We start from the raw sequence: 25784 nt of genomic DNA on the forward strand, positions 1-25784 counted from the left end.
ACACTCACACACACACACACTCACTCACACACACACACACACAATCACACACAAACACACACTCACTCACACACATACACACACAATCACACACTCACACTCACACACACACTCACACACAAACACACACTCACTCACACTCACACACACTCTATCACACACTCTCACTCACTTACACATACACTCACACTCTCTCTCACACACACTCACACACACACTCGCTCACACAATCTCACACACACACTCACACACACTCTATCACACACTCACACTCACTCACTTACACATACACTCACACTCTCTCTCACACACACTCACACACACACTCGCTCACACTCTCTCTCACACACACTCACACACACACTCGCTCACACTCTCTCTCACACACACACACTCACTCACTTACACATACACTCACACTCTCTCTCACACAATCTCACACACACACTCGCTCACACTCTCTCTCACACACACACTTCTGAGAGTGTAACACTTTTAGCTCAGCATGATTTGATGTGTTTAAACCCGTTCCAGCAGGATCTCAACACTCTTTCACTGTGTGCTGCTTTGTTTCCAAGAAATAAGTGCAGTGAAATCAGTCTTTATTTAGCCGCTGTGCTATGAAGCACTTGACTTTCGCCCGCGGACTGGACATGAAGCTAATAAGCTCTAATTAAGCCACAGCAGATGATTACATGCCTCTGTTTCTTCAGACGCACCGATGCAGGATTACAGGAACCATGGCAACCGTATCCGCCGCTGTGTTTGCCTGATTAACATCACACTTAATAAAGCAGTTTATAATGCTTTAAAATGACTGAAGGAACAAGTTTCCATCAAGCAGCTGCATCTACAGTTCCCTTCATATGATTCCAGAGTCACTGCACTGCAAACCTCAATGGGATTTTCACAGAGTCATGTGTGAATGAAGATTCATTTAATTGAGTGTTTAACAGTGTTCTGAAAGTTTAGCGCTGAGATGTATTCCTGTGATAATCGTTTCCTAGCAACTGATTCCTGCAGAGGTGAAACTGCGGCGCTAAATTCATCATCCCGAGCAGAAACGCTCCGACAGAACCAGCTCAAACTCACAGAACAGGACAGTGTGATGAACTCGTGAACCATTAATCAGAGAGAACGCAAGATAAAAGTGAGGAAAACAATGAAACAGCAGCATGATGTTCACATCACTCATCGTTCCTCTGACTGAACTGAGATCTCAAATCCAGAGGATGTTCACGCTGAAATATCAATGCAGCAAACTGGAAGTAAAAATAACCGATGCAACTGCACAGCGTGACACGGGATCAGCTCGCTTTCATAACTGTGTGCAGCTGATCGATGCAGAATATGAAGTTTGCTCAATGCTGAGGGAGGTTATGATTTGATGATCTTCCCATAATGCATCAGAGTCTAAATGTCATCAGGTTGAGATCCAGTCAGATTAACTCCACTCAGAATGAGCTTCAATTATTAAATGACAACTGCAAACACAATCTTATGTACGACAACAGTAAGGTTTCATTTGTTACGGTTGTATAAGTAACTACACTAGTTAAAATGAATTAGCAATGATCAATACTTCTAGAGTTAAATTCAACATTTATTAACATATACTATTAAAACCAAAAGTTGCATCTGTTGCAACTTTTGCGTTTAATGCACTAACAGTACTCGTTCTAACTTTAGCAAAGATTACTAAGATAACAAATGTATTGCTCATTGCTAGTTAATGTCAGTTAATGCATTAACTAATGGGATCTTATTGTAGCGTGTTACTGATATAAATGTTACTGAAAACACATTTTTAAAAATGTTTTAAAAGCATTAATGTGCCTTTTGAAGACTGTATACTGTAGATAGATGGGTTTTGTTCTTGTGAATCAAAAACACTTAATTTTCCATAATGCATCACCTTTCATTAAACATTTTTTGTAATGCTTTTTTTTTTTTTTTGAAAAATTGGGGTTGATAGACCAGTTGAGAAAGTGACATCAACATATACCATTTGCAGAAGACTATGACAGTGGAGCATGATAGACCAGTTGAGAAAGTGACATCAACATATACCATTTGCAGAAGACTATGACAGTGGAAAAGAAACAGCAAAGAAATGAAAATAAAAAAGTGCAGTAAATAAAGAAGAAAAAATATAGACATTATAATTAGAAGTTCCCTTTCGATACCTCACTCGTACTGCGTCTTGCTAGACGCATATGGGAAAAAAGCCTTTTTTCTCCTGAACTGAAGCCTATTCATTCACGCACAATGTAGAAGAGCAATGAATATGTCATCTGTCTGGACAGACCCCACGCAGAGACTGTTCTTTCGGCCGAGACGGAATGCTCACTCGAGCATGAGTTTCGCTCTTCTCCGCTCGCGGACCGCCTTCACTGGAGGCAGCCTCATCTGTGTGTGTGTCACTATGGCTGCGCTCACAGACACAGGCCGCTTTTAAAAAAGCAGTTGCCCCCGTTCGTTCGCGGAAGGCGGCCCCGCCTCCCCGCGCTCATGTTTATCTCCTCCCAGCTACTTCAGAGGAAGCAATGACGAGCTCATGGGTTGAACGATCAGAATTGAGCAAACCTCTACACACATCATGCATGCTGTAATCGGTATGTGTTACACATGGGGATCGGTGCACCTCGTTATACAAGCAGCTTAATCCTCCCAGGCAGATCAAAGCGAAACGCGGGCGGCTTCGCATTTGTGTGTGCATCGCTAAGCCCCGCCTCCTATGCTCTAGTGTTTCTCTCCTCCCAGTTACTTTGAGGCAGAAATGGCAAACTCGCGGGTATGATCGATCAGGCGTGAGTGACCTTCACTGGAGGCAGCCTCATCTGTGTGTGTGTCACTATGGCTGCACTATGGGGGCCCCGCCTCCCCGCGCTCATGTTTATCTCCTCCCAGCTACTTCGGAGGAAGCAATGACGAGCTCATGGGTTGAACGATCAGAGTTGAGCAAACCTCTACACATATCATGCATGCTGTAATCGGTATGTGTTACACATGGGGATCGGTGCACCTCGTTATACAAGCAGCTTAATCCTCCCAGGCAGATCAAAGCGAAACGCGGGCGGCTTCGCATTTGTGTGTGCATCGCTAAGCCCCGCCTCCTATGCTCTAGTGTTTCTCTCCTCCCAGTTACTTTGATCTCCTCCCAGCTACTTCAGAGGAAGCAATGACGAGCTCATGGGTTGAACGATCAGAATTGAGCAAACCTCTACACACATCATGCATGCTGTAATCGGTATGTGTTACACATGGGGATCGGTGCACCTCGTTATACAAGCAGCTTAATCCTCCCAGGCAGATCAAAGCGAAACGCGGGCGGCTTCGCATTTGTGTGTGCGTCGCTAAGCCCTGCCTCCCCTGCTCTGGTGTTTCTCTCCTCCCAGTTACTCGGAGGCAGAAAGGGCAAACTCCCTCTTCCATCACTCATACGTGTTCTGCCCCCATGCGGCCAGTCACCCGAGTTAATTCAGCCCCTCGTTACACGGGCTGAGGCCTGGCAGGCCATCCCCGGGGTGTCGGAATGGGTTATGGGCATAATAAAGTGAGGATATTCACTCCAATTCGCTCGAAGACCCCCGCGCTTCAGCGGCATGGTCCCCACCTCCGTGCAGAGCACCCTGTCCTGCGCTCAGAGGTGATGAATTTGCTGGCAAAAGGAGGGGCGGCTTCGCATTTGTGTGTGCATCGCTAAGCCCCGCCTCCTATGCTCTAGTGTTTCTCTCCTCCCAGTTACTTTGAGGCAGAAATGGCAAACTCGCGGGTATGATCGATCAGGCGTGAGTGATTAAAAGCCGGCAAGGCCCCGCTTGTATCACTCTCCATGCAGCTCTTTGACCAGGCAAACTCCCTCTTCCATTACTCGTAAGAGCTTCAGCGGCGTGGTCCCCACCTCAGTGCTGAGCGTGGACGCTCACGTACTGCGCTCAGAGGTGATGAATTTGCTGGCAAAAGGAGCCATGAAAAAGGTTCCTCCAGCCCAGAGCGAGTCAGGCTTTTACAGCCGTTACTTCCTCGTTCCCAAAAAAGAGATGGTGTCCTCCAACCCATTCTCTATCTCAGACACCTGAATCGCGCCATCATGAAGAGGTCGTTCAGGATGATTACACTGAAACAGATCCTCGCAACAGATCCTCGCGTTCCAGAGCGATTCCCCCCGATCGCTCTGATCCCACTGGTTTTTTCTCTGAACCTGAAGGATGCATACTTTCACATCCAGATAGCCCCTCGTCACAGGCCATTCTTGAGATTCGCCTTCGAGGAGTGGCTTATCAATATACGGCCCTTCCCTTCAGGCTATCCCTGCCCCCGCACTTTTACGAAGTGCATGAATGCGGCTCTCTCCCCTCTAAGACAGAGGGGAATCCGTATTATCAATTAACTTGACGACTGGCTCATTCTGGCCCAGTCGGAGGCAGAATTAATATCTCACAGGACCCTCCTCCTCAGCCACCTGGAGTGCCTGGGACTCGGGGGCAATTTTGCCAAGAGCTGAATTTTGCACGGACGCCTGCATATCAGGGTGAGTCAGGCCTGTGTATCAGCCCTGACCCCCTGTAAGAGCTCCCGCTGGATGGAACAGGGTGTGGTCATGGGGATGGTTCACAGATGGACAGTTGTCACGACAGATGCCTCCAACTCAGGTTGGGGGGCGCTGTGCGAGGGCATACTGACCTTCGACCACTGGTCGAAGGCGGAAAAAGGCTTCCACATCAACTGCCTGGAAATTTTAGCAGTATGTCGAGCCTGTCAGTTCTTCCTGCCAGTCCTGAAAGGGCACCATGTGCTAATCCGATCAGACAACATGTCGGTTGTGTCCTACATAAATCGCCAGGGAGGCGTCTCTTCAAAGCGTCTCTTCATGCTAGTGCAGCGCTTCTTAGAGTGGGCTCAACCCAACCTGCACTCGCTAAAGGCAGCGCATATACCGGGCAAATTGAACCAGGGAGCGGACATGTTATCAAGGAGCAATGTCCCCTCAGGAGAGTGGACCCTCCATCCGCAAACGGTTCAGAAAATCTGTATTAAAGAGGCCGAGGTAGACCTCTTCGCCTCAGAAGACAACTTTCACTGCCAAATTTATTTCTCAAAGACGAGGGACGCGTTGGCCCACGATTGGCCCAACCTCCTTCTCTATGCTTTCCCCCCGATCGCTCTGATCCCACAGGTAATCAGGCGAGTGTGGGAACAAAAACACAGGGTTCTCCTGGTAGCCCCCCTTTGGATGAACCAGCTGTGGCTATCAGAGCTGACTCAGCTACTGATAGCGGCCCCTTGGCCTGTTCCACTGAGACGGGATCTCCTCTCTCAAGCGAACGGGACATTATGGCATCCTGGGCCCTGCACCTCTGGCCGCTCGACGGGAGCCTTCGTGCCTCCCAGAGCGATTCTTAAACACAATTTCGGAGGCTAGAGCTCCGTCTACGAGACGCCTCTATGCCTTAAAGTGGTCTTTTTTCTCCGCCTGGTGTTTAAACCGCGGCAAAGACCCTCTCACTTCCAAATTAGCAGAGGTGCTGTCATTTCTACAAGAGCTGCTGGATAAGGGTCGCTCCCCTTCCACACTCAAAGTCTATGTGGCGGCTATAGCGGCCTCTCATGTCCCTATGAGGGCCAATCAGTGGGCAAAAATAGCGCGGTCATCCGCTTCCTGAAGGGTGAAAGGAGGCTGAATCCGCCTCGTCCCCCTACCGTCAGAGTGTTGAGAATCTATATTGAGCGTTCCGCTCCCTATAGGCGATCGGAACAACTCTTGTCAGCTTCGGTAACCGCACCAAGGGGTTTCCGGTTACAAAGCAAAGACTCTCTAGAGTACTGCGCCCAAGTTCTCTGGTATTGTTCACCTGTTAGCTCTCGACCCCCGGGTGTCGAAGTTGCGGGTATACTCTGGAATGATTAACCAGGCCGGGTGTGACCTAGAAAGCTTAGCCCGTTTTAGCCTTGGGTTATTGTTGACTTCGTTCCACTACATTAGCACGACGTGATTGGACTGTTCCCATATGCGTCTAGCAAGACGCAGTACGAGTGAAGTATAGAAAGGCAAGTACTCGGTTACTAATGTAACCTCGGGTCCCTGAGATACGGGAACGAGTACTGCGTTGCTTGCCGTGCTATGTAGCTGCACGACTCAGTCGTCGCTTCAGTCAAAGTAAACCTGAGAATCCTGTGGCGAGCGCCCGCTTATATAGTCAGATGCCCCGCCCATTCTGGCGGGCTTTGGCGGGCTTCGTCGCCATAGGCTCATGCAGCATTGGTTCTTATTTTAAGATCTGTACGAACCAATGGCCGTGAAGTTTCACTGCGTGAATGAATAGGCTTCAGTTCAGGAGAAAAAAGGCTTTTTCCCATATGCGTCTAGCAAGACGCAGTACTCGTTCCCGTATCTCAGGGAACCGAGGTTACGTTAGTAACCGAGTACATTTCCATGCATATAAACATTGCTAGATATAATTATATAAATTAAAGACTTTTTGCTGAATTATTATTTTTTACATCATTCTACCATCTCATAATACTGGAATTCAATTAGAAATTAGGGTTGCAAAGGGGCGGAAATTTTCTGACAATTTCCACAAAATCCTGGAAAGTGTCCAGAATTTACCAGACATTTTCCTCCCTTTGCAACCCTACTAGACTAATAGTTCAAAATTACGTCTACTTTCTGATCATTTTATTCTTCTACAGTATTTCAGTCTGATGAATCCGATCAGAGACTCAGGAGCTTCAGGAGGAGATGCCTTCCATCCCTCACAATACAGATTTATATTTATCACACTGGATGAGTAACAGACAGACGGAGAGTGTGTGTGTGTGTGTGTGTGTGTGTGTGCGTGCGTGAGAGTGTGTGTGAGACTGTGTGTGAGAGTGTGTGTGTGTGCGTGCGTGCGCGTGCGTGAGAGTGTGTGTGTACGTGAGTGTGTGTGCGTGTGCGTGCGTGCGTGAGAGTGTGTGTGAGACTGTGTGTGTGTGTGTGTATGTGTGTAAGACTGTGTGTGAGACTGTGTGTGTGTGTGTGTGTGTGTGTGTGAGAGAGAGAGAGAGAGAGTGAGAGTGTGTGAGTGTGTGAGTTCAGATCATGTCAGGTTTAATGATGGAAATCATCTGGAAATATCTGGGCTTTATCAAAGTAGCTGTTGTAACATTCTAGACTTTCATCCTGTGTTAAACAAAAGTGCAAACATCTTTAATCACGACTGAAGTGCTATGAATATTAAAGCATGCCAGAATCCTCCATTACTCTGACTGCTTCATTCCTCTGAAGTAAAGCTGAGATGAACATCTGCCACGGGCCAAAACCCGACCAAACAGCTCTGACTAAAGCAAACTTTCTCTGATCGACGCACGGGATTTCAATAAAAGCATGTAAAACATCCGGTTTGAAGGGCAGTATGAAATATTCATGGCTGGTTATTGTTTTTAATGTAGCAGCAGAAGTGTCTGTGTGTGACAGCTCTGAATACTCGCGCTCATCCAGATGGCCAGAGGTCCCGGAGAAACTCACACGGCTGCCAGTCACCGGAGCACAAGCCGAGCGAATGAAGAAGCGTGGGGATCTCAGGAACATCTTGAGCGCGAGTCTCTGACAGATGGACATGTGTGCGGCGATAGAGACGTGGAGTGGCGCCAGAGCCTCCGGGGCAGGAACCACAGGAGATTCCCTCCAAACACGCCTCGACCCATTCCCTGACCCTCGAGAAACCCTCCGTCAGCTCACACACGTGACCGAGCCAACACGCAAGTGTGAGTATTAGGACAAGGCAACTGTTTCGATATACTGAGATCCTGATGAAATGTATGATGAGCTCTGGACATTTTGACTGGATATGGATGAATGTAAGAGCAGAAATAAAGGCAATCTAATAATCATCTGTATGTTCTGTGTGAATGAGAGCCGTAGTTTGGACTGATACACAAACTCAAACACGCGTGACGCTCACAGTGTTTCAACATATGAGCGCATAACTTCATCTCCAGAGCTGCTCTCACAGTCACTTCAGCAGCTTTACAGCGTTTATGTTGAGAAAAATCACCGTCAAACACACACTGAGACTCTCAGACCTTCAGCACAAACCGCCAACATAAAAGTCCAGTTTAACTTGAAGAAATTGTGACAGAAAAGTGGTAGCTACTGTACACAGAACACTATTTCTTAAAGCATTAATAATAATGATATTATATAAAGGAATTTCATATTTTTCTATTAATTTATAGGCCTACAGTTCTGTCGTGCAGCATCTTATTTGATAAAAAAATTAAAATGCACTGTTTTATTGTAAATTAATTGTTATATTTGATTACATTTAAAAACATTGACTAAATTGTTTTATTAATACATTAGACAGCATTTTTGATGATAAATCTATTAAATCATAAAATACAGAATCCAGAAAAAATCTAATAAATTATCCTCAAAATTTGGTGAAAAATACAACTGATTTCATGAGGCCCTAAATTAAAATGTATCTTATTATCAATTTAATTATAAACAATGTTCAAATTTAACAAATGTTAAAATGGAAATAATTTCCTTTATTAATGGTAAATGACTATCGTGATAAATATCAATATTGTATGATATGGAAACACAGACACTGACATAATATTCACCACTTTTACAAATTGTCTGTGTATTTTTCAGAACTGAACAAATAATAATTTTACTGTTTATCTTATGCAAACAAGAGTTTGTGTTAACTTATTTCTACTAATTTCCATGTTTTTTAAAATAATAAATCCTTCATAAAGAGGATTTTTAACAATCAAATCATAAACTGAATATTATTTTCCTATTATCAAATTAAATATGGATTTATTATTATCTATAAAGGCTTTTTAATCTGCAAGAGTGCCGTGGTCATCCTACAGTTTCCTTTGATGGATTTATTAATTGTCCCAGCAATAACACACAGCTGACAAAATACATAAAAAAAATTAATATTGTAAAATATGATTAAAATTTAAAACTATGGCTCTCAGAATGATTTCTGAAGATCATGTGACACTGAAGACCGGAGGAATGATGCTGAAAATACAGCTGCGCATCACAGAAATACATTACAGTTTAACAGATATTCACACAGAAAACAGCTGTTTTACATTACAATAATATTCTACTGTTTTTACTGTATTTTAATCAAATAAATGCAGCCTTGCTGAGCAGAAGAAAACAAAAACATTAAAAATTGTAATTATTCCAAACAAGGTTGTGTACATTTGTCTTTCTAAATCTAACCATCAGTGATTTGATTTGGTTGGTTGATGGTACATAAATGTACCTCATATTTGACCTGTAAAGTATGCTGAATTATGAATGATGTGTGTTGAATCTGTTAGGGTTGTGTTTACACCAGCAGCCAATCACAAGCGAGTCTGCCGAGCACATGAGCGCAGCGGCCAATCAGAGGCGCTCCAGACGTGTGCTGAGCCTCATGACAGCAGCAAGGCTTCAAAACTAGACTGCATCACTATCCAGGATACAAACATAGGTCATCACGGCACTGACGTCACAACCCTTAATTCAAAGGCTAAACAAGATTATTTTTCTGACCCTATTGGCAGATATTTTTGCTTGTTTTAAGCAAAAACTAACTACATTTGGATAATATTTTCAGAAAACAAGACATACTATTTTAAGTCACTTTACTTGTCAAGTAAATGCATCTTAATTCCAGAATTTTTAGATATTTAAGAAAACAAGGTAAAGATACAAAGGAAGAAAATCTTTTTTTGCAGTGTATGCGTTATGTTTCAGCCTCTCCAACTATAAACACTAAAATCATCATCTTGCTTGTTCAGCTCATAAATGACACACTTCCCGTTCCACCCTCATCCAGTTTTTATGAATGCATGCAATTACGGTCACAGTTTTTAAATTTAATTTCAACGTACAACATACTAAAAATGCATTCAAATATACGTAGTTAAAATGCATTATAGCTACAGTAATATAAAGAAACCGGGGCAGGCTAACAATCATAGAAATAGGTTTATAGTTATAAAAATATATTATCATTAGTATAATTAGTCTTACATGAGTGCATGACAGACGAGTCATTAAAAATAAAAGTTCAAATCAATATCTTTTTTTTATTTATTTAATACGAGACAGTGGCTTCAATGCACCCAAATGCAAACCAAGTTCAGATGACGTCACCAATCGTACACTACCACAACAAATCAAACCCTGCACATTTAATCCTTTCCAGACGTACTCTAATGGATAAAAGTCGACTAATAGGAGCTGAAAACATCTCATCTCATCAGAAGAGCTCGATTCCACCAGTTCACATAAAAACACTGTAAAACAGCATCACAAACCATCAGAAATCATATCATGAGCCACAGATATCACCGCTGCTGCTGCTCTTACCTCACGATGCGATGTCTTGTGGTCTGTAGCACGAAGCGAGATGAACAAACTCAGAGTTTCAGAGTAAGTTTTGAGTTGACAAAACCCGATAAAGCCAACCCGGGGCCAGTACCATGAAGCCAGATTAGCTGCTAGCCAGATAAGTTTCAGTTTAGTTTGCACCAATCCTGGGTTTTAGGTACCATGAAAGTGGCTTGGCTTTTAGCGGCATTCATTGCCTTAGTAACTTACACTCCACAGCTGACCTGCTCCAGGTTATGTTCTGGTTTAGAGAGCTCAAACCCAAATTTGACCAATCAGCTTCAAGCAAAGTGACACATGTCTGATGCAATAAAGCCACTCCCCCAGTTTCTCTTCCTCCAAATTAAAGGACACTACATAGTAAAACATTTTTATATATATAAAATATAAACATATAGACAATATGCAGTATAAATACGTTTTAGAATCAATAGCTTTAAACATGACTACATGTTTCAAGAGTTACAATGTTAAGTCTGTTCTGCCTTTTTATACTTTTTTAGTCTTGAGAAGAGGAATGCAGAAATAAACTTGATTAGAAAATTAAAAATTAACAGCACTGATACTGAGGACCTAGGCATGATTTCTGAATTTGTTTCTAAATATTACGCAGATATTTATTCTTTAGGAGAGGATCAAGACAACGTAATTCTTTTTAAAACAATAAAACGTCCAAAAACGTTGCCTTTAGAAAGTAAAACGGAGTGTTCTCAAGACCTTTCTCTAAATGAAATTGAATTCTGTATAAAAGCTCTTAAAACAACAAATCCCCTGGAAATGATGGGCTTACATCAGAATTTTATAATGTTTTTATAAATAATATATCTAAATTCCTGTTAGCGGTATATGAAGAGGCCATCAACAAAGAACCCTTACATCACTTAAACAAGGTGTTATCCCCTTGATCCCTAAACGTCAAAAAGATATCCTTTTATTAGAAAATTGGCGACCTATCTCATTACTAAATAATGATTATAAAATAATGGCATCAATTTTTGCAAAACGTATGAAAAATGCATTAAATGAGATAATTGATTAAACTCAATGTGGATTCACATGTAAGGTCAACACATTTCCTCTAATATCCGTTTAGTTATTGATTTAGTGCAGTATAGTCATTTATTAAATGGAGACCCTTTAATACTTTTTCTGGATTTTAGAAAAGCTTTTGATACAGTATGCCATAATTTAATATTTGATTAATTAAAACTCTGGTTTCGGACAATATTTCATCAAAAGTGTAAGAACTATGAAGAACAAGGCGCATCTCAAACAAGCCTATTCTCTCAAGAAGTGCCTCACAGTTTCAAGGCATAATGACGACCGAATGGAAGCTGCTGGCGCTCTCAGTGCCGTCAAAATAACAGTCCTTCTCCCACACATCGGCCAAACTGGAAACATTACTGGCCAATGCGATAATTTAAAAATGCCAAATATCGGCTAAACAGAAAAACTATTAGCTGATTGCCAATCATTTAAAAGAATGCCAACTATCAGCCAAACTGAAAAAAAAAAATTTGTTGTCGATGCCGATAGTTAAAATATTTTGAATATCAGCCAAAGAAAAAAAAATTAACCAATGCCAATAATAAAAAAACAGCAAATGTCGGCCAAAAAAGAAATGAGCTGATGCCGATAATCAAAAAAATGCCAAATATCAGCCAAACTGAAAAAAAAAAACGTATTGGCCGATGCTGATAATCTAAACATTCTATTTTCAGGCGCAATGATATTACGTAGTCCCCAGCACGCTCCCTGTGCAAGCAGCTGGTCACGTTGGTTATGTTGACGGAAGTTAGTCTATTTCCAAGCGCAGTGTAATATCACTGCACCTGCTGCACACACGGTACGGCAGCAAAGCTTCTTGATTATTACGCCGGAATGAGAGAATAGCTCCTAGCCATATCGGCCGAGAAAATCACAACTCTTCATTTTCCGTCGGTCTTAGTACACGATGTAGCTACAGAAGAGTCAAGTTTTAAATAGGAAAAATATAGAAACTCTTTGGTCATTTTTGAGTGAGATGCTAACGGTCTAATCAGATTCAATGATCTATGCTAAGCTACAGCTAACAGTGTTACCGCCAGACCCGGAGATCGGCTGAATGGATTCGAAAACGGTGAAACTCAACCGTTTAACTCCAGCGGAGCTGGAAAATTAGCCTATTTTCAGAAATAGTGGAGTGTTCCTTTAACCAGAGTCGGTTAAACAGCCAGCTGACTCTGCTTCTCCTGCAATCCCACAGAACAGACGCTAATGACCGGTCTACAGCTGGATCCCGATATAGAGAGCATTGAGAGCAGTAGGTCAAGAGCACGTTTAACCTGATTTCCATCACAGCGTCTGAATTCATCACGTGAGCCGCAGCCATTGCTCTTCCTCCTCCGCTGTGTTAATCAGCCTCAGATGGGCGTCTAGCGCTGGACTGTCAGCAGGAATGATGGAGCAGAGCTAGATTCCCTGCTGGAGAAACCCTTCTCACTGCATGACCCGGACAACACAGCAACATATAAGCTTTCAAACTAGAGCTGCCAAGCCATTCAACTCTTTAATCTAGCTATTATCATTTACATGCAGTGCTCATTTAATTAACCTAATGAATCACAAATTAATCACACATCGATTCCGGCTGAGAAATTACACACCAAAATGTACCAAAATGTAAAATATATCATTTTTAGTTAATCAATATATAAATAAATAAAAATGTAAATATTTATTAGCTGGAGCTCTATCCCTGACCTTTCACGTCATCCCAGCGAACAATCATATAAGAACACTTTGATCATTTTCCCATTAACTTATAAACATAGATTTTTTTAGTAATATTATAGTTTATAATATTTTGAATAAGTTTTTATTTCTATTTTTTCCATTTCCATTTTTATTTACTTAAAGTTTTAGTAATTTTGTTCTACACTTCATAGAGATTTTAATTGTTATTTAAAAAGTTTTATTTATTTTTTAAATTTTATTTCCATTAATGTTAGAGTAACAAAAATGTTTTAGTTTCAGTTCAACTGTAATGAACTATAAATATTCCTGGCTATAAAACACAAGTTCTGATTGTTTCTGATATTTCAAAAAGATTAAAATTAGCACAAAAAAAACATAAGGGGAAAGTTCCATTTCAGCACTTCACAAGCAATCATTTTAACGTTCTCTAAATGTTCTGAAAGTAGAAATAAACAGTAGACAAACATCCAAATGAAACATTTTACAACTTTACACAAATGATGTATAAACAATGTTTTATGAATATTATTAAAAACAATATAAATAAAGATCAGATCAACGTTCTATTAATATTATGAACAAACGCTGAGAGAACGTTAGATGTTAGCACACTGCAAAAAAATAATTTTCTAGTAAAAATATCTACAAATTTTAGAATTAAGATGCATTTACAAGTAAAATGACAAGATATTTTGTCTGGTTTTCTGAAAAAATTACCCGAATTTAGTTTGTTTTTGCTTAACAAGTGAAATATCTGCCAATGGAGCAAGAAAAATAACCTGGTTTAGCCTTTGAATTAAGATGATTTTTCTTCCCCTATTAGCAGATATTTTACTTGTTTTAAGCAAAAACTAACAATCTGAATAATATTTTCAGAAAACAAGACAAAAACACTAAGGAAGAAAATCATTTTTTGCAGTGCACACATTATGGGAATGTTACTAGCTATGTTTCCATCCAAAGTTATGAATTAAACTTATGCGCCTCCATCCAGTGCATTGAAGAGAACAAAATCATCACCTCCTGATTAACTTGCACTAAATATCACCGAGAACAGTTACATTTGCTGCAGCAGGAGAAGGCTGTAACGGGGCTGACGAGACGCGAGACGTGTGGATCCATCTGCAGGCTTTATTAAAGAGACGTAGTACACAGGCAGGGTCAAAACAATGGCAAACAGGTATATGGCGGGCAAAACACAAGAATAGTCCTAGGGCTAGTGAAGGTCACCAATCAGCAGACAGAATCAAAGGGGCGAGACGAGAGGGAGAAATCCAAGAAAACAGGCAAAGATCAGAAACCGCAGAAACAGGCAAGGCAAAACAAGGAAAACACGGAGACTCGGAAAGGGGTACAGGCTAAACAATACTCAACCGAGAAAGGTGGTTAGAGTGGGTGTAATATAGTGAGTGAGGTGATTAGAAACAGCTGTGTGCAATGAGTGCAATCAGGGCAGTGTGCAAATTGTGCAAAGAATGATGGGAAATGTAGTCCAGGGTGCTATGCAACAGTTTGTGTAGTGCGAGAGTCAATGTAATGGAAAGGGTGACATCTGGTGGTGAATAAACGGAAGTCCATGGACTGAATTCGTGACAAAGGCTCAGTATATAATAATTTCTGAATACAATAAATTACGAGCTTCAGAGCGCGCAGACGAAATGCAGTCATGTTATCTAGTTTTCAGAGTCTGCAGTTCTGGGAGTTCATTATAACGAAGCACTGTGACGAGACTTTGCTCGAGCATTTTAGGGAATTTATTCTGTAAAAGTGTTTCCATCGTAATATATGCGCATGTTTTCCAACCAGATAAGACATTTATCCTACTTAGTTAAGCGCATACGTTTTCATAAAAATAGGTGATGGACGCATAGCTACTGTTGAATGTTCTCTGAAAGTAACACAATGTAACATTAAAAAAAACATTCAGCAAAATGCTTCAGAAAAACTCTCCATGAATGATGTACAGTATAAATGCCTTTGTGCTGATGTTTGGAGAACATTGTTAAAGACCTGATGATTTGAACAAATGTTACAGTATTTAATGTCAATGAAGGAATGTTTTCTGGGTCACTGGACGCGACGAATCATAATTTGTTGCTATGATTTATGGATCATATAATTTTGTACAGTATTCTGTCACTGATGGAGTGTGTGAATGTCAGATCAGACTGAAGAATTATCATAAATCAGGCTTCAATGATGAGAGAAAAACACACTGATGGATGTTTAATTCATGATCACAATAAATAAATAGATGATTATCAGCAGCTCACAGGCATTTGACATATGGACTTACAGATGCTACTGAAGGCCAGAGGGGCGAGAGACACAGAGAGAGACTGAGAGAGAGAGAGAGAGAGAGAGACACACAGAGAGAGACTGAGAGAGAGAGAGAGGTTTATCTTTAAAAATCTTATGGATAATCTTGACCAAACTGTAAATAAAAATGGTTCAGAGTTAGTGCAGCTCTGCCGAGCTCTAGGCCTGTACATACTTAATGGCAGAGGGGACTCTTTAGGGAGGTTCACGTGTTGTTCAGGTCTTGGAGCTAGTGTAGTTGACTATGCCATCACTGACATGGACCCGTCCTCCTTCAGTGCATTCACTGTCAAACAGCAAACTCCACTTTCTGACCATAACCAAACTAACATTTATATTAAAACAAATCACACAGCAGAACAAAACAAGCTGGAAACCTGCAAAATGTATCAGGTCCAGCAGAGATACAAATGGACTGCAGACAGTGCAGAAAAATTTATTCAAGCCCTGAATTCTGAAGAACTGAAGAATCTAATCTCTATATTTATGAATAAGACATCTGAAACAACTAAAGATGGTATTAATTTGGCTACAAATGAAATCAATTACATATTTAAAAAAGCAGCAAATATAAGTGAATTGAAAAAGAAAGGCAAAAAATTCACACAAAAAAACACCAAAAGATGAAAAATGGTTTGACTCAGACTGCAAAACATTAAGAAAACAACTTAGAAAATTATCAAATCTGAAACATAAAGAAGCATACAACACCAACATAAGAACTGAATACTGTTCAAATCTAAAACAATACAAAGACACAATTAGAGCAAAAAAGCAGCACCATCTGACCAAAAGTTTACAAGAAATAGAACATTCAATAAACCATAATCAGTTCTGGGATATGTGGAATAATCTGAGCACAACAAAACCACAAGACGTCTGTGTGTGTGTGTGTGTGTGTGTGTGTGTGTGTGTGAGAGAGAGATGGTTTATCAGTGGAGTATTATGGGTCCATTGGGTTTGCAGCTGAAAGTGCTGTGTTTCTGTGTAATTATGACACTAGATGAGCTGTTATCAGTTTGAGAACAAATCTCAGTTCAGACGGAAACTCCTGCGCTGCTCAACTATATAATAAAACTATGTCATATAAGAAAGCTGGTTTAGGATCAGGGCTGATGTGAGAGAGCTGGTTTCTGATAAAGGGTTAAACCGCTTTAGTCCTCACTGCTGCTTAATAATAGTGTGTTGAATCGGAATAACTAATGTACTGATATTTTCAGCGAATGTGAGTGAACTATGATCATATACTGATTTTAAACTGTAATTTTGTGCGCCGCTGAAATGGTTCAAACTGCTGGCATCTCACCTGAGCAGATGAAGTAAATATCCTACAAACTCGTGTGTTTATGAGTCAAGAGAAGAGCACTGATAACATGCTCATACTGACACACACTCTCTCTGTTGAACAGGGAGATAAGACAGTGTTGAGCAGGAATCACTGTCATCTAGTGGATGATGAGGGGAGTTTTGGGAAATCACATGATGCTCAATAAAAACATCAAAGGCATGTTGTGCATCATTCACAATTTGTTTAATGTAATAGTTTAATTCCTGAATTTGAATAGAGGTTGGGATAATAGCTTTAATAGCTTTAAATTGAATTAGTGACCCTGCTGCAGCAGTGTTGAGTCGCTGGGGGATATTTGTAGCAATAGCCAACAATACATTGTATGGGTCACAATTATACATTTCTCTTTTATGCCAAAAATCATTAGGATATTAAGTAAAGATCATGTTCCATGAAGATATTTAGTAAATCTCCTACCGTAAATATATCAAAACTTAATGTTTGATTAGTAATATGCATTGCTAAGAACTTCATTTGGATAACTTTAAAGATGATTGTTTTCCTGTGATTCACACTCAGTTCAATTCAGAGTGAGCCAGTCTTTTCATTCTGCAGAACGCTGTGTAATTTTACAGCACAGATATAGTAAAAGTGTAGTAAAGTCTCTCTGATCCGGTGACGTTTGAGCAGTTTCTTCTCCTCGTCTCGTCTCATGAAGTAAGTCATGAAGTCATGGGAGTATTGTGATTAAAGCTGTAGTTTTACCGTACTAGACTGGAGTAATGATAACACTATAATGATGAATAACTTCATAACCGTCTGATCCCATCAACCTCTCGGTTGTCTCACATCTGAATGTGAATGACGCAGTCACGGGTTAACCGGTCAAAACCAGCGGATGATCTGCTGCAGAATCACACAGGCAGATAAAATCATCATTAATAACACGACAGCCGGAAACCTTCTGAGCTTTGCTTAACGTTCTACAAAGGTTCTCTCAAAGCTAGGAACAAACGCTCTTCCATTACATTTGTCCAAAGTTATCCTGTCTTTAATAATGTTCTCAAAACATTAGCACAAAAACATTGTTATACACCGTTCATGGCGTATTTGATTTTGGAAAACATCGAAGTTGGACGTTCATCTAATGTTTTTTTTTTAAATGTTGCTACTTGTTTCAGAACATTCAGAGAACATTCAAAAGTAACATTTTTATAATGTTTGAAAAATGATACAATGTAACTTTCCCTTGTTCACACAAACCATTTAAAAACTGGATGTTTTGAGCATTAGGAGAACATTCAGAAATAAAATTTTCTTGTTTCTAGACAAAATATCTAAAAATTCTTAAATCAAGATGCATTTACTAGATAAGCAAAATGATATAAGATGTAAAGTCAAATTATCTGCCAGTGGGGTCTTAAAACAAGATTATTTTCTTCCCACACTGGCATAATTTTACTTGCTTTAAGCAAAATTAACTTAATTCAGATTTTTTCCCCCTCAGGAAACCAGGCTAAATATCTTATGTCATTATCTAGTAAATGCATCTTGATTTAAGAACACACACATTTCCATCTTCACATCACTGCATGTGCTCCAAAGACACAAGTGAAGCACTTCATGAAATGCAAAAGAAATGATTCATAATTGATTTGAAGGTATTTCCATATTCAGAATCACGTCTGACTGCGAGACGAGCTTCATACAGCAACATCTGCTCAGATCTCACCTGAACTTGACTGAAGAAACCATTCGTTTGTGCTCCGTGTTTCACTCAGCTGTGAAACGCCCATCTCTAATCAGAAAACACAAACTACATATGTCTTCATCTGTACCTTATAGTGAAAAAAATACACTAAAATGTTTATATTAGTACACTAAACCCATATACTTAAAGCCTGCTAGATTTGAAACAACTAATTCTGTACTTAATGCTCTTTAATTGTGTGGAAGTAGTGCTGAAGTCCAACTAAAGATGAACTGAAGTATATTCTCTCTCACACACACACACACACACACACTCTCACACACACGCACTCACACACACACACACACACACACTCTCACACACACGCACTCACACACACACACACACACACACTCTAAGAACACACACATTTCCATCTTCACATCACTGCATGTGCTCCAAAGACACAAGTGAAGCACTTCATGAAATGCAAAAGAAATGATTCATAATTGATTTGAAGGTATTTCCATATTCAGAATCACGTCTGACTGCGAGACGAGCTTCATACAGCAACATCTGCTCAGATCTCACCTGAACTTGACTGAAGAAACCATTCGTTTGTGCTCCGTGTTTCACTCAGCTGTGAAACGCCCATCTCTAATCAGAAAACACAAACTACATATGTCTTCATCTGTACCTTATAGTGAAAAAAATACACTAAAATGTTTATATTAGTACACTAAACCCATATACTTAAAGCCTGCTAGATTTGAAACAACTAATTCTGTACTTAATGCTCTTTAATTGTGTGGAAGTAGTGCTGAAGTCCAACTAAAGATGAACTGAAGTATATTCTCTCTCACACACACACACACACACACACTCTCACACACACGCACTCACACACACACACACACACACACTCTCACACACATATTCAGAATCACGTCTGACTGCGAGACGAGCTTCATACAGCGACATCTGCTCAGATCTCACCTGAACTTGACTGAAGAAACCATTCGTTTGTGCTCCGTGTTTCACTCAGCTGTGAAACGCCCATCTCTAATCAGAAAACACAAACTACATATGTCTTCATCTGTACCTTATAGTGAAAAAAATACACTAAAATGTTTATATTAGTACACTAAACCCATATACTTAAAGCCTGCTAGATTTGAAACAACTAATTCTGTACTTAATGCTCTTTAATTGTGTGGAAGTAGTGCTGAAGTCCAACTAAAGATGAACTGAAGTATATTCTCTCTCACACACACACACACACACACACTCTCACACACACGCACTCACACACACACACACACACACACTCTCACACACACTCACCCTCACACAAACACACGCACTCACACACACTCACACACACACACACACTCACTCACACACACACACACACACACACTCTCACACACACTCAGTCTCACACAAACACACACACTCACACACTCATGCACACACACACACACACACACACAATATTATGTCAAATGTAACTTATGGTTTTATTTAGAGTAGATCAAATATTAAAGTCTCCTCAAAAAAAAAAAACGTATTTTTGGACATGATTTGGCAACACTATAACAAAAAATATCGATTATTAGTGTTTCTAGGACAGCAACCATCAGGTGCCAGCAGAAATTAAGCATTCGTTATGAATGTAATTAACACTAATGACACAAGCTCAAAGATGTTTCACGTTGAAATTTCAAAGCTTATGAAATGAAATGAGCAAAAACCAAAATGTATTTCCGTAATCCCTAATCAATTTAAAAACTACACCCTACTGGAAAATCCAGATAAAGCATTTCAATATTTGTTGTGTGAAAACTAAATGAATTTGCAAACTGACACTGACTGCAGTAACACTGAAAAATCACATGATGAAAATAAATCATTTCTGCTCTTATGGATGCGCTGCTAAAAGCATGAGAATCTGGAGTCACTGCATGTATTTTGTGCCAAATCAATGATAAATCATCCACAGTTTATCCGAACAAGTTCTGTTGAGCTTCACTGTGCGCAGAGATAAGAGATCGTAAAAGCCTGTCTTCATTCAGCAGATGATTATATCCAGTGATTTATAAACAAGGCGGTTAAATGAGTGGGATCTTCCTGTGGGTTTTGGATTTCAAAGAATTAGTTAGTTCATTTAGAATGACTTCTTTGTAGTAATAATTCAATTTGGTACTAAAGCTGGATTGTCTTTTCAAATGCAGTTCTATCTCTTCTAAACGACTGATTTCTCTCATTTTCACCAACAAGCTTTACTTGCTTGGAAACTGTGTTACGTGCACAACTTTTCTCCCCACAAAGAAATTCTTTGGAGTAATTCAAATATTTTAATCTGTGGAAAATCTCTTTTTATTGGCAAGTGGTATGACAGAGGTATCATTTTGTTTTGGGTTTATTTAAAAATGAATGAAGAATGACTTTATGATTTTGTATGGTCTTCCTCTGCCGCTAGATCTTTCAATTCTGTTATCAAAACTTTGTCTCCAAGTTATGTGCATTTATTTAAAACATACCTTTGCTTTAATGAGAGAAAAACAATTACGCCCAAACTTTTATTGGATGGACTACATTTGAAAGCAATGTAAATGCAGACTAATGGATACAGACTAAAGTAATGAAGAGTAAATCTTGCAATTCTCTCACTGTACAAGCTATTCTTGTTGTGGTAAAAAAAAAAAATAATAATTTAATAATTTTATGATAAAATTCTGAGAAGTCCAGTGGTGATGATGCTACAGTCAGTGGTTATTGATTTATTGTGTCACATACAGCATAAAAAAAATATATTTTCAAACGTTTATTTTAAATATATTTCAAAATATACAAAACATATGCTAAAATAAGTTCCAAAATATATTTACATAAATATATTATGTGCCAATGAATAATTCAATCGAAGAAATGCATTCAAATATATGCCACATTTGAAAACAAAACAAAACTTTATTTGTCGTCTATATAATTTTACAATGAATATATAGAATATATTATACTATGTTCCAGTTACTCACTCTCTCTCTCTCTCTCTCTCTCTCTATATATATATTGAGACCATTATAATACATTATAACCTCTAGAAGGCTATTCCATCCACATTTGCATTAAACGTAGGCTGCTAGTGAGTGAGTGTGTGAGTGTGAGTGAGTGAGTGAGTGTGAGTGCGTTAGTGTGAGTGAGTGTGTGTGTGTGAGTGCATGTGTGTGTGTGTGAGTGTGTGTGTGTGTGCGTGCATGTGTGTGTGTGTGTGTGTGTGAGTGTGAGAGTGTGCATATGTGTGTAAACAAATATCACCGTGAGTGTTATTACTGACGATCAGCGGTTCGTCTGGCTGTCCGTCCATAAGTTCAGCTCAGTACCGCATCCTAACTTTGTGGGCCGTTTTGTTCTTTGGCAGCGGCGAGAGTTTCTCATCATCTTCAGACGGAGAAAGTCAACAGGACGTCCGGCGTTCACTTTCTTCAGATGTATTTCTACTTCCTCCACAGTCTGAGAAATGAGCAAAGGTCTGATTGCAGCTGTTTACTATGCAATAACTCCATCGGCTCTGAGGGTCAGAGGAGGCAGATGCTCATGAATAAAGAGAGAGTTAAAGATGCGTGAACTTATTAATTACAAGTTTGAAATCCTTTTCTGCTTTACAAGGTTATTGTGTGTTTGAGTTTTCCGCTCGGACAGACCTGTCACCCTGAGATGTGTTTGTCCTCCAGGTGGCCGAACACACACACACTCACACACACACTCTCTCACACACACACTCTCTCACACACACACACTCACACACTCTCACACACACACACACTCTCACACACACTCTCTCACACACACACACACACACACGTTTCCTCTGGATGTGATGTAACTTGTGCCACTGCAGCTGAAAGTGTTGTGAAACCTCTAGCCCTCATCAGTTCTGTGACCTTTGCCCTTTTGCCCTTTTCTTTCGGATCCGCATGCGTCTGAGAGCACAAACCAGCAGCTGCGAGACGCTCGATGAACCTGGCCTGAATAATGACACCCTTATCTCCTGCAGTTCTTAAATTGAACTAGTTTCATGGCTGATGACGTTTGCAACATGATATTTTCCTGTTTATTACTGTGAAGCTGCTTTGAAACAATCTATATTGTATGAAGTGCTATAGAAAGTTATGTAACTTGACTTGATGACAATGAATTGACCTCATAAAAATTATTTTTATTTATTGAACTTATTCATTGAATAAATGTTTTATTAAATGTATGATTCATTAATTTACAAATGAATGAATGAATGTGTTTTATTGTTCTTCATTGTCCTTCCTACACTGAAATAAATGTAGTATAGAAACAACTTTTAATCAGAAATTGCTGATAAATATCACAAACGTTTAAGAAATGGCAAGCAACACACTGAATTAAACCTGATATTAAACCTGGGGGAAAACTAAAATAATGTTTAAAAGCAAAACATCTCGGCAGAAAAAGAAGCCTATTTTAAGACAATAATGTAAAGTTTAGTTAGTGTTTCAGCGCAGCATCGTGCTTGCGATACCCAGCTTCTGGTTCTTGTTTTTGTTCTCTTTCTCGTATGTTTGTATTAAATATAGTTTATTCAAGCAGCTGGACCCAATCTTTCGTTTCTCTCAGCAGCGTCTGTGAACTTTTGCAGTATTCAGTAAGCAATATTTCACACTCAGCCCGACTGGAAGTTATGGTTTTATTCATTTCTATTTATTTTTGATTTATTGATATGAGTTTATTCATGAGAGTGTGGATGTCTGTACTAAGGGTTTTCCACAGGACTCTCTGGCACTGGATCCGGTCTGAAACACAGCAAACACGGACTCTATATCAGCACTTCACCAAACCTGGATCACTTTAAAAAGCTAAGACACATTTTTCAAGGTTGTTTTTAATTTCTTCTTGTATTTTTTGTGTTTTAGTTTTACTGTAGCGCTTTGGGTTTAAGAAAAGTGCATTGCAAATAAAATGCATTATTGTTATACTAAAATAGCACTGTTTTTCCCCCCAAAATATTTAATTGAATTCCAACCTTTTGACTATTTGCAGTTTTTCTGGAGTCCTAGAAGTGAATGTGATGACTGCCACCCTGTGACTGATCTGAGAACAGCAGGAAAACATCTCATATGATGAAGTTATCAGTGCTCGACCTGCAGGAACTCACACACCCTCCTTTATTTTATATATATATCTATATTAAATAAACAAGTACTTTTTAATTCTCATAATTCACTAAACCTCTGACCACTGTAAAATCTAAATCACCTTCAGCCAGCATCCATTATAAAACACTTAATTTTAAACCAAATGCACACTGAAGAGAATAATTCACTGAGTGTTGTGATGATGTTTATGGTGTGCGTGATGCGGCACGATTACCTTCTGATTTTGAACCTACAAATAAAAAAAGAGTGAAAGCTCAGGGCTGCAAACTGCGATCTGGTTTAGTGCGATTATGAAATTACAAAGGCTGCGATTTTTCATGAATAAATATGTTCTGTGTGTTTCATAGTGAAGCGTGTTACTATTAAAAACAATGAGCAAAAATTGAAACAAACAGGTAGAAGATAAAGACAGACAAATACATTAAGATAATAAATATTTTGACAGAGAAACAAAGTTTCAGACTTTCTAAAAATAAATGAAGCTCTGATATATTTTCACAAACTCACATAAAAGAATATTAAAGGATTTCAATTTTATTATATTAAAGGTGTAGCTCTCTTCACGACAACAGACACAGGTTGGTTCTTTAGAACGGGCGTTTTATTCTTAGGGTCGTCTTCTTTATGTCTTTCGTGCCTTTGACGTCTTAACGCCACAATGCCGTGAGAACTCATTGGCTGCTTGTCATGAATAGAGGTCTTTGAGTTTATGAAAATCTTCTTTACTGTCCTTTTGGCTTGCGACAGCACTGATTTTAAATTTAAACGTATTTAACTTAGCAGAGCCTTGTGATGCGTCCGCTCATCATCAGTCACAAGAAGAATCAGAAAGAGTGAAAGCTCAGGGCTGCAAACTGCGATCTGGTTTAGTGCGATTATGAAATTACAAAGGCTGCGATTTTTCATGAATAAATATGTTCTGTGTGTTTCATAGTGAAGCGTGTTACTATTAAAAACAAGGAGCAAAAATTGAAACAAACAGGTAGAAGATAAAGACAGACAAATACATTAAGATAATAAATATTTTGACAGAGAAACAAAGTTTCAGACTTTCTAAAAATAAATGAAGCTCTGATATATTTTCACAAACTCACATAAAAGAATATTAAAGGATTTAAATTTTATTATATTAAAGGTGTAGCTCTCTTCACGACAACAGACACAGGTTGGTTCTTTAGAACGGGCGTTTTATTCTTAGGGTCGTCTTCTTTATGTCTTTCGTGCCTTTGACGTCTTAACGCCACAATGCCGTGAGAACTCATTGGCTGCTTGTCATGAATAGAGGTCTTTGAGTTTATGAAAATCTTCTTTACTGTCCTTTTGGCTTGCGACAGCACTGATTTTAAACTTAAACGTATTTAACTTAGCAGAGCCTTGTGATGCGTCCGCTCATCATCAGTCCATCAGGGCGACTAACAAGCACGTCATTTCCGTTAAAGTGACGCATTCTTGTGCCTTATGTTTTAAAGTACACCAAATGAATTTACATCACATTACAACTCCTATACATTTTTAAATTGAACCTCAAATGAATTAATACAAGAAATTACATTTTGAACCAAATCATGCATCCCTACAAACAAACACACAAAAGGTGTTTTCTTCATATTTCTTTAGCTGATTTGTTGTAAAAAGCAGATTTGTGAAGTGTGACAGCAGAATCCGGCGTGTTAGGTGCGTGTTTGCTCACCTGCGCAGCAGTTCTCGGGCCCTGCGCGCGGCGGGTCCGTGTTTCTGCAGTGCCGCAGTACAGAGCGCCGCTAGCGTGTCGTAGCAGTGCTCTCGCAGTGCATTATGGGTGCTGGTCTCCCACTGCTGGAGCTCACTGGCGTAGCGGCATGCGGCCTGAACGAATTCCAGCAGCTTCTGCCACTCAGCTTTCTGCAGGAGCCGACGGCCTCCGTCCTGACACGAGCGCTGCACAAACACAGCACACCCAGCTGACTTCACTGAGGACTATTCATCGCAATCACTTTCACCATTGAGTCTAAACTCTGATAATCAAAGACATGGGTTCGACTCGCAGTGAAAGTATGAACTGAAATGATGTCAAATAATCTCACTTCGCTAAAAGCATCAGCAAATGCATGAATGTCAATGAAATCACTTTCTAAAAAATTTGAAATATTATTACAATGTAAAACAGCTGTTTTCTAT

General features: G+C 39.7%; 1 protein-coding gene across 1 annotated transcript in view; it reads left to right on the forward strand.

Moving 5' to 3' along the window:
• LOC107574217 (stonustoxin subunit alpha-like) overlaps nucleotides 1-23268 on the forward strand; it is a 40920-nt gene extending 17652 nt beyond the window's left edge. Inside the window, 1 exon segment of the mRNA XM_016260677.1 lies at nucleotides 23242-23268. Coding sequence (XP_016116163.1) covers nucleotides 23242-23268 — 27 coding nt within the window.
• The last annotated feature ends 2516 nt before the right edge of the window (nucleotides 23269-25784 follow it).

The sequence above is a fragment of the Sinocyclocheilus grahami genome, unplaced genomic scaffold (genome assembly GCF_001515645.1).
Source record: "Sinocyclocheilus grahami isolate Dianchi unplaced genomic scaffold, SAMN03320097.WGS_v1.1 scaffold2151.1, whole genome shotgun sequence".
Taxonomy (NCBI): Eukaryota; Metazoa; Chordata; class Actinopteri; order Cypriniformes; family Cyprinidae; genus Sinocyclocheilus; species Sinocyclocheilus grahami.